Here is a 20330-nt window from a genome sequence, read left to right on the forward strand (position 1 = left end):
CCAAGGGAAGGTTGAAGAATGATTTCACCAAAAAAAAATTGCAGATGAATAAAGAAAGATGAGCCAGTGTGTCTCACTATATATGTACCCACAAACTGGGACAAATTCCAGTGCCACAGACTTGTCACATTAGGCAAATTATTTTACCACTCAGGGCCCCAATTTCATTTACAAAAGCAAAGTGATTGAAGGCTTAAAATTCTTTCCAATCTACACATGAGTCTATGAAATAATTAAAACTATGAAAATGTGTCTCAAGAATTTTGAAGTTCTCCTGCCTGATTAAACATGAGTTCTTGAAAGTACTTTGAAAACCATGTTAAGATGTGGCAAATAACCATTTTTGCTGTAGTCTTTCCCAAATACATCAGCATAATCTGATTCTTCGTCTCTCCCTAAGATTGCAGAGTGTCCTCCCACAGTTTTGCCTACAGTTTATGGATTATGTTTTGGCCTCAAAAAAACCTGTGAGAGTCACTAAATTTTTATCTTTTCTCGCCACTCCCCACTCTAGTAAGATTAAACTAGGGACTAATCTCAGGTCTCAGACTGAGCCCTTGTTGCTGTTTTAGCCAGTGTCTGTAAAGTCCATCGATTCCTCAAAGTTAGGAATCTTTGCATTTTGATTGGCCACCTACATACAAGACACCGTTTCCAGCAAACCCTCGAAGGTATGCGTGCCAATTCTCGGTAAAAAGAAGGCAAATTCAGCTGTCCTTTCCTCTTACCTCCTAGAGACAGCTTCAGAGGTCTCAGGCTCTTTAACTTAACTCTCTTGACCAGCATGGGAGAACAGCCTTTATTGACAAGTTTGCAGTTTCACATTTTCCTACAAAGTCCCGACATTTGGGATCAGCCTGAGCAAAAGGATCACTATAATTGGTCTTGTTAAATTCAAGAACCGAGACACTAATCGTTTTGTTTTACGCACAATGACAAATGCGAACAATATTAGAACAAGGGGAACGTCAGCCAATCCGCTGATTTCACCAGCAACGGCCGACTTGCTGCGCGTCCCCTGGCCCGGGCGGGTGGGGCGCGCGGCTCTGAGGAATTGAGTTTGCGTCAGCGTCAGCGCGCGCACCGCCTCGCGCCAGTGAGCTGTGACTCAACCAATCAAGCTTCAGCAGAGTACGTGGCTCCGCCCTGCCGCCGCCCGCGTCCCCGCGGAAGCGCATGCGCGGGGTGGAGCCCATTTATTTGAATCCGAGAGGTGGTGTTTGGAACCGGGAGGAGTTGGGACCGCGGAGTGTAAGAGGTGAGATATCTTTAAACACACGGCAAAATGGGAGCCCAGGTACCGAAGAGAATCAATCTCCTGACTTCTGAGCAAGGCAGTCCTCCAAGGTGTCGGGTTTCCCCCAGACCAGGAATCTGCCCAGTGGGTCCGTGGTCGCGGCCAGGTTTGCTCCCTGTTGAGGCAGGCTGTGAGAGGGGAGTTCTTGGGGAGCGATGGGACAGTTCCATCAGAAGGGGCCAGAAGCTGGTTGCCCGCCCTTCTTACGTAGGACCCGAGGAAACAACTGGCAACCTGGAACCTCCTGATGGTCTAGACGTACATATTGCTCTCCTTCCTGCTCCGGCCTCATCTGTTCTAGGGAGATGGTGTTGAGTGTCATTATGACCATTCCTTTAGTTTTTCCCATTTGCAGCCCCAAACTTAGAAGTCATTCTGGCTTTCTCTCTTTTTCCCTACATCCAATTCTTTTGTTATGGCCTTGATCAATCTCCTTCCACGAATTTCACGAATACGATCATCTTCTGTCTCTCTTACTATTTACGCTTTAGGCCAGGTTCAGACCACAGTCACATCTCTTCTGGCCCTTTGCTAAACTTTTTAAATTGTCTGTTTCCACTCCTGGGCCCCTGACATTCTATTCTCTGCGCTGCAGCTAAAATGATCTTAAAACATAAATCATATGGTATCACTTCCTCTATGACACTCTTCCCTTCTCCTTATAGTTAGTTGCCTATGACACTTAAAATCCAGACTCCTTGTTTTGGTTGACAAACCCCAGTATAGCAGTCCCTGTCTGCCTTTCTGACTTTATCTCCCACTTCTCTATACCTCTTTCATGCCACTACTCATCCTCACCTCTTACTGGTAGTGTTGCTGTTTCTTTAACACACAAAGACGTTGCTTCAAGATCTTAGTATGTCTTGCTCTTTCCTCTCTGCGAAATACTCTTTGATCAGATCTAACATAGTTGGTTTCTCCTGGCATTTGAATTTAGCTTAAAGGTTACATCAGAGAGGCTTTCTCTGAACACTTGTTCCGCAGTAGCTTGTCACTGTCACCTCACCCCCCTTTTTTATCACACCACTGTATATTATGTTCGCTATTAGTTATTTACTTATTTATTGACTCTCATATGCCTCCCCATCCAACCCCCCGTAAGTTTCACTATAGCAGAGGCCTTGACTTTTATTATTTATCCCTGATAAGTAGAACTGTGCTTGGCATATAGATGATGCTTAGAAATTATTTACTGATAAGTGAATTAGCGAGCCATGTTTCTGTTCTGAGAATTCTTAGTTTGGCAACCAGTTTGTCTTAAACTTAGTACTGACAAGGCAGGCAGCATTAAAGATTAAAAGCAAAATCAAGGCAAAGTGGAGAGAAATAGGAGTGGAGAAAGTAACATTGAGTTCATGAGATGAATTAGTATTAGACTTACTTATGTGATATAGCCATTTTAGGAGAATTTGTTATGTTCCCTGTACTGTTACCATCTTTTTCCCCCTTCCCACAGGGCCAGTTCAGCTGGTGAATGTTACCTTGGAGAGCTGTTTCTCTCTGTTCCTCTTTAGGTCAAAGGGCTTTTTGAGAAAGTTAACCTATATATTTTGTTGCCTGGATTGCTGTCATTTTTTATTGGGTACTTGTATGCTAGGTGCTCTGTACTAAATGTGGGGAGTACAGATAGGTGTGGTCCCTGTCTTTGGAGTAAAAAGGGAGGGACTGTTTGGCTGGTTAGTGACACCCTGATACTTGTTTCTATATAGAACATGTGCAGTAATGTCATCTCAAAAGAAAGTTAACTCTTGGGCACGAAAGAGGACTTCACAGGGTAGTAGTAGCTATCAGACTAGACTCTCAGCCTCGAGAGTAAAAGAGGACCTAAATGACTCAAAGAGCATCTCAAAACATGGACAGAACAATACTGTGGAAGATTATGAAGGTGCTGATGATCAAGCAGAAGACGCTCTGCAGATAGCATTGAGATACTTTGAGAAAGGTAAGAGATTGTTTTCCTTGTGTAAGGCCTGTTCCTGTGAAAAAATTCTAGACTCTTTTGGTAAGGATTTTTAAAGGAAAGCATATTTTTTTGCTCATTCATGATTTTTGTTTATTTAATGGACATTTATTGAGCACTTAACTACATACCAGTATGCTAGGTACTAGGGATACAACAACAAAGAATGTTCCCAGCAGAGTGGTTTTCAAACTGTTGCACATTGGGATTAAATTACCTCAGAATCTTTTTCTTTTAATATTGATTTATTTCACCACATCATGGATGCAGTTTTGTCATGGGAGGTGCTCGGGATCTTTGTTGTGTCATGTGGGGTCTTTCGTTTCACAGACTCTCTAGTTGTGGCATGAGGTCTCAGTAGTTCTGCAGCATGTGGGATCTTAGCTTCCTGACTGAAAATCGAACCTGAGACCCCTGCATTGCATAGCAGATTCTTAACCACTGGACCACCAGGGAAGTCCCCTACCCGAGAATCTTTAGAAACCACTGGTACCTGGCATCCACTCTTAGATTTTCTGATTTTATTAGTATGGGACACAACTTGGGCATTGGAATTTTTCAACAGCTCTCTAAGTGATTCAGATGTGCAAGAAAGCTTGTGAACTACTGTCTTAGTTACTGAAAACAGCTTAGTTTAAAGTTCAGTGCTTTTAGTTTAGAGCAAAGAAACCAGGGCAGGACTCAGTTTTCCTGCTGTCAAATATTCTAGAGTTTTAAGGGCTTTGAAGGGTTTTTAGGAAGACTTTTTTTTTTTTTTTTACATAAAGCTGTTCCTTAGAAGTAGTCTAATTGTAACTGTTGAGACTGAGAAGTGAGAGAGTTTTAAAGTCCTCACTGTTTACAATTGTTCCTCTTTCAGGTCCCATTAAAACTTCACAGAGTAAAGAGAAACACTTGAAAACTGTGGAAAATGTGGCGTGGAAGAATGGGTTAGCTCCAGAAGGAATCGACATTCTATTAAGTGTGGCACTCAGTGGCAAATTTGGTATGTCACAGGGATAAATTTTTCAGCATTAGTTTTGCCTTTCAGAATTTGAATTACATTGCTGATTGGAATCAGATGCAGTTAAAGAGCTGTATATTTTTCCTATTCTTTTCATAAAACTAATCTAAGATTATACAAATGGACTTTTCTTATGTCCAAACTTCGCTTGTAGCTCAGCTGGTAAAGAATCTGCCTGCAGTGCAGGAGACCTGGGTTTGATCCCTGGGTTGGGAAGATCCCCTGGAGGAGGGAAAGGCTACCCACTCCAGTATTCTGGCCTGGAGAATTCCATGGACTATATAGTCCATGGGGTTGCAAAGAGTCGGACACCACTGAGTGACTTTCACTTTCACTCACTATGTTGAAACTACCTTAATGAAAAGTTTCTTATGTGCATATGCTGAAAATGGCTAGTTATCACATTTTTATTTTTTTATTTTTTTTATTTTTATTTTTTTTTACATTTTTATTTTTAAAATGGATTCTTGTTACCAAATGCATGGAAGCAATTTTTAGTATTTCTCTTAGGAAGGGTAGATAATAGTTTAAGTAGTGTTGCTGGAAGGCATATTAAGAGATCACTGGTATACTTTATTGCCTTTAGGTTCACTTATCAGTGACAGCAAGTCGATGTTGATATTGTCTCAATTCCAGTGTCTGTGGCTTTAACCGTTAAGATGTTTCTTCTTTTGAGCAAATGCTTCCTTTTCTGTTCTAAGTTCATTTGTATGGGGGTGGAGGTGGGGAATCTTAGAAAGAAATAGTATCTGTCCATTATTCTTTTCACTTGAGAACCTTTTAACCTACCCTCATCCAAATTTAGACTTAGAGAATATTTTAGCCCTTGAACATTCTCATTTTAAATGTGAGGGAACTGAAGCCCAGAGTGGTTAAAGAGACTTGCTTAATCTCAGAGCTAGAACTGGGGAACTCTGGTCTCCTTACTCCCCTTCTAGTGTTTATAGTGCACCACACTGCTACCAGATTTTCTACTTTTTTTCTTTAAGACAACTATCACAATTGGATACTTATACCATTTTGCATATTGGGTTCCTTTGTGCATACCCTATCATGTTTGCAAGGGTGTTTGTTAGTCCCTCAGTTGTGTCCGACTCTTTGTGACCCCATGGACTATAGCCCGCCAGGCTCCTTTGTCCATGGGATTCTCCAGGCAAGAATACTGGAGTGGGTTGCCATTTGCAAGGGTATGTGTGTGTATTTTAAAGAAATAATGCATGACTAGCTGAATTCAGTATATGACTTCCAGGTATTTTAGTTCTCTATTTTTACCTGATTAGTGCTGTCTGTTTTCCTAGAAAGTTAACTTTTTAAACTTTGACCTAATAAAATTGGTCTTCTTATAAGTGGTTTCAGATTGTTTGCTTCTAACAAATATCCATGAATTCATATTTAACTGATTAGTGTCCATCGAGAACAATTCTATCTATTCCTTCTCCCCTTAAAACATGTATAGAATGTACAGATGTTTTCTACTTTGGAATTTCTCTTTTCTTTTATGATATCTCAGAAATGAGCGATTAGGTTTTCGTGATGTTTGCTAGGCTTTGTAGCAAATGCATGTGTTTTTAAAAATGCATGCCTCGGGCTTTGAAACTTGTATATAATAATTTGAAAAATAATCTCTAGCTTTCTAGTCTAATTTCATTTTTCTATTAAGCTGGAATTTGGAGACATTAAATGTAGCCTCCTTAATTGCTTTTCTCCTTTTAGTTGTTTCTATGATATCCCCCATCACTATTGGATCTTTGTATGTAACTCCTTTGCTAAGTTGAAATGCATATTCAAGGGCAGGTATGCTAGAAATGTCGTAATTAGGTACAAAGGGACTTTGTACTGTTTAGTAAGTAAAAAGTCACTGGGAAGTAAGAATAGAGTCAATATAGACTATTCAACAAAGAATTCTCCTCTTGAATTTGGTATGTGTATAGAGTATTAGTGGTCAGACTGTTGTAAACTTTACAAGAGTTGGGGGATGGGAATAGGGGAGAAGAGAGGTAAAAACAAGAAATCACTGAGTGGAAAACAATTTTTTATTCTTATGATTCATTACCTGCCATCACTGCTTCCTTTTTTCAACAAAAATGATGGGGTAGAAATTGATGAGACACATTGTTGTAGTTATGTGGGATAAGTAAATCCAGAGAACATGATGACTAAAGTTAGTAATATTGTATAGAATATTGGAAATTTGCAAGAGAATAGATTTTAGGTGCTCTTATCACAGAGAAGAAAATGGTTACTATGTAAGGAAATAAAATGTTGATCAGCTTGACTATAGTAGTCATTTTACTATAATAGGTATACAGTATCTGCCAAGTGTTTACATGTTACAACTATATAAATAGTTGTAAATACAATGTAAATACAATGTAAATGCAGTGTAAATAGTTGCCTGTGTAGGCCCAATTCAAGCTTTGCTTTTTGGAACTTTCTGTAATATTTTTTTAGGAACATTTTCTGTGTTTAGTTGAATTCACAGATGTGGAACTTGAGGATATGGAGGGCTGATTATATCATATCATCATGTTGTGCATCTTAAATATATACAATTTTTACTAAGGAAAAAAAACAAGAGATCTGCACCTGTAGGAAAAGAAAAGACATGTATAAGATGTTTCTGAGAATGCTACTTATGGGTGAAGTTATGAACAGTGTTATCTTAGTGAATGGATGTGATCACCATGCTATAGTGCATGTAAGACAGTGTTTAAATACCTGTATGCTTCTGAGAATGCTACTCTCGGAGAAGTTGAGAACAGTGTTATACTGAATGGATGTGATTAACACACTGTAATGCCTTTAAAACATTGGTTAAAAACACATGTATCCAAGATACTATTGTGGCTTCTACTTGTATGAAAAGTTGAGAACACTAGTTTTTCAGTGAATGGTTCTGATTACCACAGTATAATGCAAATAAAACAATGTTTAAATACAAAAAGAAATTGATAATATATGTATATATAAAATTACTGAAGCCTTAATAAGCAGAAGCTGATATAGGGTGTATATTAAGACAAAGCTACTGGTCACATCACTTCTATTAGCAGATGGGATAATAGCATGGAAGCCAGAGAATGATGGAAAGATTGGACCAATATAGAATGACAGTACTACCAGCTAATAGGGTAGTTGTTTCATTCTGGTATCCTTTCCACTTTTGGGGCGTGGATGGAGAATACAAATGCATCTATCTGTCCTTAAATGTAGCAGCTGATGTAAGATGTCTTACAGTAGATTTAAATAAATCAGAATCTATTATGCCATTTTTAAAAGTCCATGAAATTTTCCTAGGAGTAAAACACTATTTTTGAGATGTAATTCACATACCATAAAATTCACCCTTTTGAAGCATATGGGGTTGGTTTTGTTCATTTTTTTTTTTAGCATATCCGTGGAATTGGGTGGGCTTCCCAGGTCTGCCTACAATGCAATCTGTCTGCAATGCAGGAGACCCTGGTTCAATTCCTGGGTCAGGAAGATCCCCTGGAGATGGGATAGGCTACCCACTCCAGTATTCTTGGGTCTCCTTCATGGCTCAGAAGGTAAAGAATCTGCCTGCAATGTGGGAGACCTGGGTTTGATCCCTGGGTTGAGAAGATCCCCTAGAGAAGGGAATGGTTACTCACTCCAGTATTCTGGCCTGGAGAATTCCATGGGCTGTATAGTCCATGGGGTCGCAAAGAGTCAGACATGACTAAGTGACTAAGCACAGCACATAGAGTTGGGCAGTCATCACTACTATCTAATTTAGTCCAAACATTTTCATCCTTCCAAGAAGAGATCCTGTATTCATCCTCCATTGTTAGATAGAAATATTAGAGCCAGTCTAGGGGTCCCCAAGGAGAGAGGTCTGGAATATTCAAGGAGGAAGAAAGGACAAACTTTTTACTTTTTGTCCTCTACTTTCTTTAGGATTATATAACAATAATGTATCCTGCCTGAGGACAGTCTTTGGATTAAACCTTCTGGCTAATTCTGTTATTTTAAAACATAAATTATGGGAGTGGGTCTGGTCTTTACAAGGATGTATCCTGCCTGAGGACAGTCTTTGGATTAAGCCTTCTGGCCAACTCTGTTATCTTAAAATGTAAATTATGGGAGTAGGTCTGGTGAGGTCTTTACAACCTCCAGACGTTCTTTGGATTCATTGGAGAGTATATAACTCCATTGCTAACACTACCAAGGGAGTACTCTTTCTACCCCCTTCGATGTCTATGTCAGAAGCTTTCTCTATCTCCTTTATACTTTAATAAAACTTTAGTGTACACACAAAAAAAAAGAAATACTAGAGCCAAAGAATTTGCTTTATAGTTTATATTAGAAGTTAAAAGTACATTTTTGTTTCAAGCTATGCTTTGTAATGATGATAAGAGTTATTGCTGCTGCTGCTGCTAAGTCCCTTCAGTCGTGTCTGACTCTGTGCAGCCCCATAGATGGCAGCCCACCAGGCTCCCCCGTCCCTGGGATTTTCCAGGCAAGAATGCTGGAGTGGGTTGCCATTTCCTTCTCCAATGCGTGAAAGTGAAGTCGCTCAGTCATGTCTGACTCTTTGCGACCCCATGGACTGCAGCCTACCAGGCTCCTCCGCCCATAGGATTTTCCAGGCAAGAGTACTGGAGTGGGTTGCCATTGCCTTCACTGTAAGAGTTATTGAATATTACTTTATTGCCTTCAATGTGAAGTGAAAGTTTTAGGACCAAGAGTTAATTACAGTGAAGGGACTATCAAGACCCTAAAATGTAGTTTAATTTGGACTTTGTCTACTTTCTAGGGAGTGCTGTAAACACGCGGATATTCAAGTGTATGATTCCAGTAACTCTAATATCAGAAGATTCTGTGGTTAAGGCGGTCTCCTGGCTTTGTGCTGGCAAGTGTTCTGGTAGCACCAAGGTAATTTTTTTAAACACTTTGATGAAAAGTCCTTCAGAGCCACTTAAGGGCTGGCAAGGAAGAGCCACTTATGAAGTAATGGCAGTGGCCTTTTGTGCAGAGCTTGTAGTTTTGGAACAATATAGCTTGATGCAAGAACTCTGTTCAAATAGAAATTTTTACTGAGAAATAAAGTCTATTATCCTTTGTGCTAGAAGCTTCTAAAACAGTCCTGAGGGGGGAATTAAGCTCTTTTGTGCCAGTTATATTTCTCTAAAGATAAGCATTTTGTTTCTCAATAGGTGCTTTTTTATCGTTGGCTGGTTGCAATGTTTGACTTCATTGATCACAAGGAGCAAATTAACTTGCTCTATGGCTTCTTTTTTGCTTCATTGCAAGATGATGCACTGGTAAGTAAAAATTGAATAGCATTATGCATTGATCAGTGGTATGTGCTTGTATATCGACACACCATATATGCTTCAAAGTACCAAACAACTTTCCTTTCTTATTTTCAAATGTATGAAACAGAAAAGTGTAATGAGTAGCATAACAAACACTGTTATGCCTGTCTCTGAGATTAACAAATGAAAATTTCCCCACATGTGCTTTTTATCTTCTTTTAAGGAAATAATTGTTACAGGTAGAATTGAGTTCACATTGGAGTCTCTTTGCTGATCTAGAGCAATGATTGCCATCTTTTCCCTTTTAAACCACTTCAACAGGGTCCTTTGGGTCACTTATTCTACAGTTTCTTGATTAACACTGAAAACCTCATCAGAATTAATGAGAAGAAGAGGATTACTTTTCATGAGATGCCAGTGGACTGTTTTTGATTAAATAGCATAATTATTCCCATTGAAAGCATTAATAACTCTAAGAAATCAATCTACTGTCCACCTGGAAGTCTTTCAAGGACCATCAGTAGTTCACAGACCATGTGAACCATTCATTTAACAGAACTTCTCTTGCTTTGGGGAGGGGCGGGAATTCATTTATTGATTTCATTTTAAAAAATTGACTATGTTTGTTGCATTATATGAGACAGTGTAGAAGATTCAAAGGTTAGCTGAGAGTTTCTATATTCCAGGGGTTTGTAATCTATTTGGGAGACTAAGGAAAGCATGTAAAGTTAAATGACAACATGTAAGTTCTATCATCAGACAGTGTGTGTTAATGTGAGGATAATAATTGCTGTGATATTTCCAGGAAGAAAAGAACACTGTAAACGAGAGTGATTAGAAAAAGCGTCATAAAGTATGTGGGCACTGAACTGGGCCATGAAGGTGGAGTAGGATTTGAGATTTAATGTTTGATATGACAGGAATATTACAAGCAAAGTTGTGAGCTGTGTAAATTGTGTTTAGGAAACCTTAAATAGATCAGACTGACTTAATTACAATTGATGTCAGGCAGTGGTGGGTGGTAAGGCTGAAAAAATTGGGTGTGGAAAAATTGTAGAGGTCTTTAAATATGATGGTAAGGAATTTGAACTTTATCCAGTGGGGAAATCACTGAAAAATTTAGGACAGAACATGTTGAAAGCAACATTGTAGGAAGTTGTATCTAATAATGCCAAACATTATGAATTAGGATGGAAGCTAGAATCAGGAAGACTAGTTAGGAGACTGACATGTTGATGATATCCTAAACTAGCAATTCTCAAATATGCTCTGTGGATCCTTTGATGCTTCCTGAGAAACTTTCAGGAGGTCTCAGAGGTTAAAATTATCTTTACAGCAATATCAAGATGTTAGTAGCTATTTTCACTGTGTTGACATTTGCACTGATGATGGATAAAACTGCTGACCCACTCAGGGCAGTGAGTCTGCACTGTAGTGGGGTTTGTTGTGTTCTTTACTGTAGTAAAAAACAAAAATGCTAGTTTTACTTAATAATGTCCCAAATGAAGCAATAAAATTAATTCATTAATTATATTAAACTTCAACCTGTGAGACATATCTTTAATATTCTGTCTGATGAAATGGGAAATATAAATAAATCCCTTCTGCATATTAAAGCACAACAGTTGTCGTGAGGAAAGAAACTTTGTGTGATTGAATTGTGAGCCAAACTAGCTACTTTTTTCCATGGAATACCATTTTTACTTCAAAGAATGACTGACATATAAACTGTGTTTATTCAGACTTGGTATTTGGCGGATGTTTTCTTAAAAATGAACAAAGTGAGCTGGTCATTTCATAGAAAACAACTGGCACTATTTGTTGCAAGTGGTAAAATTTGAGCTTTAAAGCAAAAATGAGAAGTTTGAAAAATTTGTATTTGTCATTGTGAACTTGACAGCTTCCCAATACTTAAAAGACTTTGCTGATGAGAATGAAAATATTAATGACTGTGATTTTTAGTATTATATAATGATTGCAATTATAATTATATTAATAATTATATAATGAAATATGTCAACATTTGGGAGATCAGTATAACTAATTTCCAAATGATCTCGTTTGAAATTATGTATGGGTAAAAGCCATCCAAAATGCAAGATATATCAATGAATTTTAATAGAATAGAGTACAAAGAGTTCATTGATAAGATTTCGGAATCCACATTGCAGCTATTTCCTAAGAGACTACCACTTATTAGTTTTGGTGAAGTATCAAAGACTAATATCCACAATTTTTTGAAAAGGCTATTAAAATATTCTTTCTTTTCCAATTACATATGTGTATGAGGCTAACTTTTCTTCATGTACTTCAATCATAAGAATATATTGTTACATTTAATGCATAAGCAGAGTATCTATCTGTATTCTGTTAAGTCAGAAACATTAAAGAGATTGTAGAAATGTAAAACTATGTCACGCTAAGTCTTTTTTTGGGAAAATAGTTATTTTTCATAAAATATTTCATTTATGGTTAGAATGTAATGAGTTTATTTTTTAAATGCGTTACTAAACATTAAAAAATTTCCTAGTTTTAATTTCTAATATGGTGAATATCAACAGCTATAAACCAGATAAACAAAACCTTTTGGGGATCTTCTAATTTTTAAGAATGTAAAGAGTCTTGAGACCAAAAAGTCTGAGAGTCACTATCAGAGATTAAAGGGTATGAAAAATTGAAGGGACAAATCTTAAAGGAGACTGTAAAGGAAGAATTGACATAATCTAGTACCTAAACTGAATTAAGGGAAAGGTCAAGAAATAAAGATAGAGTTTGTAAGTCAGCATGATGCAGAATGATGGTACCTTTGACCATAAAAGGAAATTTGTGGAAAAGGAGGTAGTTTTAAAAGGAACATAATATGTTTGGCTTTAGATGTACAAAGTTTGAGGTTACATCCTGTAGAAATTCACTCAGTGAACATTTATTAACTAATGTGAGATTGATTGAGCTAGTATTGGAGATACAAATATGAGTTAAGAATAAGTTAACTATTGGTCTTCCCATATGGTGCTAGTGGTAAAGAACCCTCCTGCCAATGCAGGAGACATAAGATATCCGGGTTCAATGCTTGGGTTGGGAAGATCCCCTGGAGGAGGCCATGGACACCCACTCCAGTATTCTTACCTGGAGAATCCCATGGACAGAAGAGCCTGGTGGACCGTGGTCCATAGGTTGCAAAGAGTCGGACATAACCAAATCGACTTAGCACATAAGTTAACTATAAGCCTCATATAGTTAACTTATATGAGCCTTATATACCATGCACCAAGTGCTTTTACACACTCTAAGATGCCATCAGTTTTAAGATGCATCATTATCTTTCAAACCATTACAATGGAATGTTGCCATTAAAATTGTCACCTGATACTGATTTTAGGATTAGTTTTGTTTTCAGAGATGTTAAGATGTAGAAAATGAAATGTCAGACTATGTATTTTTTCCTATTTCTGAGGGTCTGAAAGTTCTTTTTATTGTTCACCTCATTTCAAAATAAATGTTTATTTAGCACCCACTATTTTCTATACTTGTGCTCTCCAGTATGGTATCCACTAACCTCATGCGACTAAATGAGCACTGGGAATGTGGCTAGACCAAACTGAAATGTGTTGTAAATGTAAAACACACACCAGATAAGAAGTGGTTTTAACTTATTTAAACCTCTTTACATCCTTGTGACATATACACTTTTATCCCCATTTTAGAGAGGAGGAGTTTGAGGCACAGAGAAGTCAAATAGTTATCCAGGGTCATGTGACTAGAGGCAGGATTTATGGGAAATGCTATTCCCATTTTAGAGATGAGACAACTGAGGCTTGGAAAAGTTATGTAACTTTGCTAAGGTAACTTACCTAGTAAGAGGCTGAGCCTTGAAGATCTTTAAATGTAGTAGGAGAGAGAAGTACAGTGTGATAAATCCTGTGATAATATCCACAGAGTTCCGTGGGAATATAGAGGAGCGGTATCAGAATAAGACTAGGGATCAGGGTTAATGGAGAAGGAAATGGCAACCCACTCCAGTATTCTTCCCTGGAGAATTCTATGGACAGAAGAGCCTGTCCTCTGTAGCCTGTGGGCTACAATCCATAGGGGTTGCAAAAAGTCGGACATGACTGAGTGACTGTCACTTTCACTTTCAGGGTTAAAGTTATAGGGATTTCTTTTCAATAGGAAGAGAGATATGGGTGTTGATGTCCATAAATTTGTGAGTTAGTAAGGGATGTGACTGAGGGATTTCCTGCCCAGTGGTTTTAGTGATTTTTTTTTTTTCCTCAAATTTTCACTCAAGTAGGAGGCAAGGTCTTCTGCTGAAAATGAGGAGGAAAAGATAGAATGTTATGTTTGAGAGTATACATTTTGAAATAGCTCTTGGTGGAAATAGAAATAGATTAAGAGACACAGTTCTGAAGGCCCAGATAAGTTTAGGGAGCATGAATTTGTGATGTTAATGTCAAGGGTCGTAGTTCCTCCAGGGTGGGACACAAAGTGACTGAGCTAAGAGATCAGGAAGTCTAGAGAGAAAAGGGAGAAGAGAGCAGATTGGGAGCACAAACAGCTGAGTTTCAGGTTGCCTTGGTAACATTAAAGACATGTATTAGGATTAAAAATTGGAATGATAGAAGTTGTGGCATTGGAGTTTAAGATTGCAGGGGGGGACTGGGAACGTGTGATGACAGGATTTAGAGTGACAGTGCAGTGAGTTGTTGAAGACTAGAGTAAGGGAATGCAGGTTACTGGAATTGAAATTTTCCGTATCCTGTGGATTTGTTGTTGCCATCGCTGCTCATCTGTCAATTACCAAGTGAAGTATGTTGAAAATCTCCCACTCAGAAGGCAGACTTGTCAGTTTTTCCTTAAAAAGTTCTGTCAAATTTTGCTTTATATATTTTGAGTCTATTACTAGGTAAAGGCACAATTATAGTTTTCATATTGTCCTGCTGAGTCAAACCTGTATCATGGAGTAGCATTTTGTTAGAAATGCTTTTTGTTTTAGTCATTTTGTTTGATATTGACATTGTCAACTCATGCTTTATTTTGGCTAGTATATTGCTTGGTATGGACATGAACTTGGGCAAACTCCGGGAGATAATGAGGGACAGGGAGGCCTCGTGTGCTGCAGTCCATAGGGTCACAAAGAGTCGGATACGACTTAGCGACTGAATAGCAACAACATTGCTTGGTGTGTTTCTATCTTTTGGTTTTTTGAAAAATCTTCCTTTGCCCTCATGTCTTAGACACTTCCTCGATCCAGCATTCTTGCCTGGAGAATCCCATGGACAAAGGAGCCTGGCTGGCTACAGTTCATAGGGTTGCAAAGAGTTGGATATGACTGAAGCAACTTAGCATAGTACAGATTTTATTTTTAAATCCTGTTTAATGATTTTTCACTTTTGCCTGAAAAATTAGTTTATTTACCTTTGTAGTGATTACTGTTATCGTAGAAGTAAGTAGGACTACCTTATTTTTTAATTTTATTATTTTGGGCTCTGCTGGGTCTTTATTGCTGCAGTCTTTTCTAGAGTTGCAGGGAACAGGAGCTACTCTGTAATTGTGGTATGTGGGCTTCTCTTGTTGCGCAGCACAGACTCTAGGGTGCACAGGCTTCAGTAGTTGCAGCTCCCAGGCTCTAGAGCACAGGCTCAACAGTTGTGGTGCATGGGCTTAGTTGCTCCATGGCATGTGGAATCTTCCCAGATCAAGAGTGGAATTCCTGTATTGGCAGGTGGATTCTTTACCACTGAACCACCAGGGAAACCCTGAGATCTCTTATTTTGAACTTTTAAATGATCTGCTTTTTTTCTGATTCTTTTCCTCATCCCTCTTATTTTGGATTGATTGTGGTTTCCCCCCATTCGTGGTTGGAAATTACATACTCTGTGTGTGGTGGTGTTATTGTACCTATTTTAATATGCATATATAGTATAAAATGTAATATATAAAAAGTCATCCTTCTTACTATTTTTCTTTTGTTTGGAAGATATAGTTATTTTTCATAAAATATGTCATTTATCATGTAATGGATTTATTTTTTAATGAATTAATAACTATTTATAATTTTCTCAGTTGAAATCTTTAAGGCTTTTCTTAAAGTCTAGAGGTAACCAATATCTTTATCTTCATCTTGAAAGATACAGGGCCCTAGAATGCTTTAACTCTGATCACATCCCTCCCAGATTGTACACTATTATCTGATTTTAGTTCTGACTCTTCACCATCCTCCTCCACATACAGACATAGTAGACATTATTATTTTCTTCACAATTAATGTTTCGATTTGCCCACATATTTGCCAGGTTTTTTGCTCATCATTTGTTTTTACATCTCAGACCTTTAATCGAGATTATTTTCCTCTGTCTGAAAATATTTTCTTTAGGTTTTTTTCTTCTTTATTTCGCTGCACCACCCAGCATATAGAACTTCCCCAACAGGGGATTAAACCTGTGCCCACTGCAGTGGAAGTGCAGCGTCTTAACCTCTAGACCACTGGGGAAATCCCTAGAATATTCTTTCAGTAGAATCTTTTTATTTTTAATTTTTTTTAATTTTTAATTGAAGGATAATACAATATTGTGTTGATTTCTGCCATACATCAACATGGATCGTAGATATACATATGTCCCCTCCCTCTTGAGCCTTCTTCCCACCTCCACTCCATGCCACCCCTCTGGGTTGTCATAGTGCCCCAGTTTGAGAGTAGAATCTTTGATGGTAAACTCTGTCTTTGCCTAAAAATGTCTTTACTATGCCCGTGTTCTTAAAAATTGGTTCTGCCTAATCAGGAAAAGAATTTGAAAAAGAACAGATACATGTATATGTAGGAAAAAAAAGAAATTTGGTTCTGCTGTGTGTAGAACACTAGGGTGACAGTTAAATTCTCTCAGGACATTGACAGTATTATTCCACTGGCACCTCCTTTCCATTGTTGTTGAATCAGTCTAACTGTAATATGTTGTTTCTTTTCTCTCGGAATACTTTTTAACAGCATCTTTGTGAGATATAACTTATATACCACAGTCCACTCAAAGTAAAATCTACTGGGTTTTAGTATGTTCATAGATATGTGCAACCATGAGCAGAGTCAATTGTAGACCATTTTCATCACTTCAAAAATCTCATACCCCTTGGGAAACCAACGTATTCATGTGGCTTGCTTTATTGTGACCTTCTTACACTTTAAAAAAAAACTCATACATCTTAGCTATCACCTCTATCTTTCTATTTAGAGGTTCTTAAGCAACTCCTGGGGCTTTTGAGGTGGCACTAGTGGTAAAGAACCTGCCTGTCAATGCAGGAGACATAAGAGATGTGGGTTCAATCCCTGGGTTGGGAAGATTCCCTGAAGGCGATATGGCAACCCACTCCAGTATTCTTGCCTGGAGAATCCCCATAGTCAGAGGAGCCTGGCAGGCTACGTCGATGGGGTTGCAAAGAGTTGGACAAGACTGAAATGACTTGGCGTGAATGCATGCAAACGACTCCTAATATATTTTGTGTTTTTAGAGATTTGCCTATTATGGACATTTCACATAAATGGAATCATGTAGGGTGGGGTCATTTTTGACTGGCTTCTTTTAACTTACTTTACTTTTTACTTGAAAGCATAATGCTTTGCCTATTCTAGGTACCTTAAATAAGTGGAATAATCCAGTATTTGTTCTTTTGTGTCTGGCTTCTTTCACTTAACATGTCTTCAAGGTTCATTCATGTTATAGCATATATCAGAACTTTGTTTTTATGACTGAATGATATTCTACTGTATGTATATACCATTATCTGTTGATGAACTTTTGGATTGTTTCTACCTTTTGGTTAACATGAATAATGTTGCAGTGAACATTGGCATCAAAGTGTCTGTTCAAGTCCCTGCTTAGAATTCTTTTGGATACGTACTTAGGAGTTCTTTCAGGCAGGGACTGAGCCTTTTATAACCAAAATATCTAGTATTGTAAACTTCATAAGGGCAGGTCTTTTTGTCTGTTTTATCTACTGCTTAATAAATACTTCTTTCATGAATGAAAGAATAGGTTCTATTCATAAATGTTTGTCAAATAATTTCAGTATGCTTGAGTAGTTTTCATGATGCTGACTAAAGAGTTTCTTGCTCAGCATGGCAGGTGAGAAGGGGGCTTCCTTTTTTTCCTTTTTCTTCTCTTTAAAAATATTTATTGAAGTATCCCAGGTGGGACCAGTGGTAAAGAGCCTGCCTGCCAATGTAGGAGTCAAAAGAGACGTGGGCTTGATCCCTGGGTTGGGAAGATCTCCTGGAGGATGGCATGGCAACCTACTCCAGTATTTTTGCCTGGAGAATCCCATGGACACAGGAGCCTGGAGGGCTACAGTACATAGGGTCATAAAGAGTTGGGCATGACTGAAGTGACTTAGCACACATACATACACCAAATTACTTCTATTATATGTAATCAGTTCAATCAATTTTTATAAACTGAACACATTTGTATAAGTATCACCCAGAAGAAATAAGGATCCTAGCTATAAAAAGCATTAAAAAAAAGTTACAACTTGGGAGTTCCCTCGTGGTCCACTGGTTAAGACTCCACTGCAAGGTGTGTGGGTTCAATCGTTGATCAAGAATTAGGATCCCATATGTCATGTGGTACAGCCAAAAAGTAAAAACAAAAAGTCACAACTTGATGGGCGCCTGACTGTAGCGACTGAGATGCGGTGGCTAACTATTTGTCAGCACAGCAATTGTAAAGTCTCAGATGCACATGAATTTTTCCTTTCTAGATGTGATTAAAGGACAGTGTCAGATAGAATACTGGAGCTTAGGGTGACACTCATTTTATACCCAACATGATAAATAGTATTGCTAAGGTTCACAGCATTCCCTGTGTCGCTCAGGTGGTAAAGAATCTCTGCAATGCAGAAGGTCTGAGTTCCATCCCTGGGTTGGGGAGATCCCCTGGAGAAGGAAATGGCAACCCACTCCAGTATTCTTGCCTGGAGAATCCCAAGGACAGAGGAGCCTGGTGGGCTACAGTCCATAAGATTGCAAAGAGTCGGACATGACTGAGTGACTAACACTTTCAATGGTTCATTTCAGCTTTCAATGGTTCAGGGATGTGAGGCAGTGAATTTTTTTTTACAGAAAGTTACTATATTTTGTGTAGAATATGGCAGATTTGGTCATAATATGTATTCTTCCCTTAAATAAAAAAGAAGATCCTATATCTAAATTCACACTTCTTACAAGTATGTTCAGTCTTTATCAACTCATTTCTAAGTAGAGGAGTGGCAATATGAAATTCTGTACTTTAAAGTTTAGAGTCATAACTACCAAAATATAACTTTGTTTAAAAAAATCTTGGGTTTTGCTACTTCTCTAGTCCCATTTAATAATTTGTTATTGTTGTTCAGTCACTAAGTCGTGTCTGACTCTTTGTGATCCCAATGACTGCAGTGCGCAAGACTTCCCTGTCCTTCACTATCTCCCAGAGTTTGCTCAAACTCATGTCCATTGAGTCAGTGATGCTATCCAATCATCTTATCCTCTGTCACCCCTTTAATTTTTCAATTTTACTTTTACTTTTTCAATTTCCTATATTCTAAAGCAGGTATTGGCAATTTTCTTCTTAAAGGGCCAAGTAGTAAATATTTAGGTTTGATCGTCTTACTGTCTTTGTCACAAGTACTCACTCTGCTGGTGCAGTGCAAACTCAGCTACAAACAAACAAATGGCTGTGTTCCACTAAAACTATTCACGGTGACAAGCAGTGGGCTGAATTTGATCCACAGGTTGTTGTTTACCCATCGCTGCAATAGAATATTGTTTTCTTGTCTGATAAACAGATATTCTTAATTTCATGAACTCTGATTTATTGGGGGTTTTTCTTTTGTGTTTTATTTTATGGTTATCATTTTTTTAATGGAAAAAATGAACTGCTACTCCCTGGTCATGAAGATACTCTCCTCTGTTTTCTTCTACAACAAGTAACAGCAAATTTCCTATAAAGAAAAGGAAGTAAATATTTTAGGCTTTGCAGGCCACTCAGTTTGTGTCACAACTGCTCAACTCTGCTGTTGTAGCAGGAAAACAACCATGGCCAATACATAAATGAGTTAGTGCAGTTGTGTTCCAGTAAAACTTGATTTGAAAATAAGTGAACTATAGTTTGCTGACCTCTAATCTAGAATAAAACTTCAACAAGTGGTCACTCAAAATGATGTGGTATAAGGAACCAATCCTTAAGTACTTCAAGTTCAAATTTATTGAGTGTGTGCTGTTTTGCCAGACTGAAGGCTAAATGGCTAATTAAATTCTGGTATATTCACTAGAATATTAAGATCATTGAAAATGATCATTATGATCATTTTGAAGACCAAGTAACATGTGAAAATACTTTTAAGTGGGAAATCAGGATAAAATTTTAAGTTTGTATCTTAATAGCTGTGGACTACTAGAAGGAATTGGCAATCCACTCCAATATTCTTGCCTGGAGAATCCCATGGACAGAGGAGCCTGGCAGGCTACAGTCCAGAGGGTCACAAAGAGTCAGGCATGACTAAGGTGACTTAGCATGTACACATGCACTAGAAGGAATACATGAATTTTTGTTAGGCAGAAGAATCTGTTTCTGGTTTTCAAGTTGTCTGCATTGTTGTATTCCAAAAATAACTTTAAAAATAGAGTGAGTGAGTAAGTGAAAGTCGCTCAGTCATGTCCAGCTCTTTATGACCCCATGAACTATACAGTCCATGGAATTCTCCAGGCCAGAATACTGGAGTGGGTAGCCTTTCCCTTCTCCATGGGATCTTCCCAACCCAGGGTTC

General features: G+C 38.1%; 1 protein-coding gene across 3 annotated transcripts in view; it reads left to right on the top strand.

Annotated features, from left to right (window-relative positions):
• The first annotated feature begins 1194 nt into the window (after nucleotides 1–1194).
• The window catches only part of CENPI (centromere protein I), a 54891-nt gene continuing 35755 nt past the window's right edge, over nucleotides 1195–20330 (top strand). For 2 of the 3 annotated variants that reach the window (XR_006339935.1, XM_043896596.1), the window contains exons 1-5: nucleotides 1195–1258; nucleotides 2754–3239; nucleotides 4117–4242; nucleotides 9038–9156; nucleotides 9438–9545. Coding sequence is in view for 2 of the 3 variants with exons in the window: in XM_043896596.1 (XP_043752531.1) it covers nucleotides 3020–3239; nucleotides 4117–4242; nucleotides 9038–9156; nucleotides 9438–9545 (573 nt within the window). In the remaining variant the exon portion in view is untranslated. The remainder of the gene's footprint in view (nucleotides 1259–2753; nucleotides 3240–4116; nucleotides 4243–9037; nucleotides 9157–9437; nucleotides 9546–20330) is intronic. The other variant, XM_043896595.1, reaches the window with a different exon arrangement.

Source organism: Cervus elaphus, chromosome X (genome assembly GCF_910594005.1).
Source record: "Cervus elaphus chromosome X, mCerEla1.1, whole genome shotgun sequence".
NCBI lineage: Eukaryota > Metazoa > Chordata > Mammalia > Artiodactyla > Cervidae > Cervus > Cervus elaphus.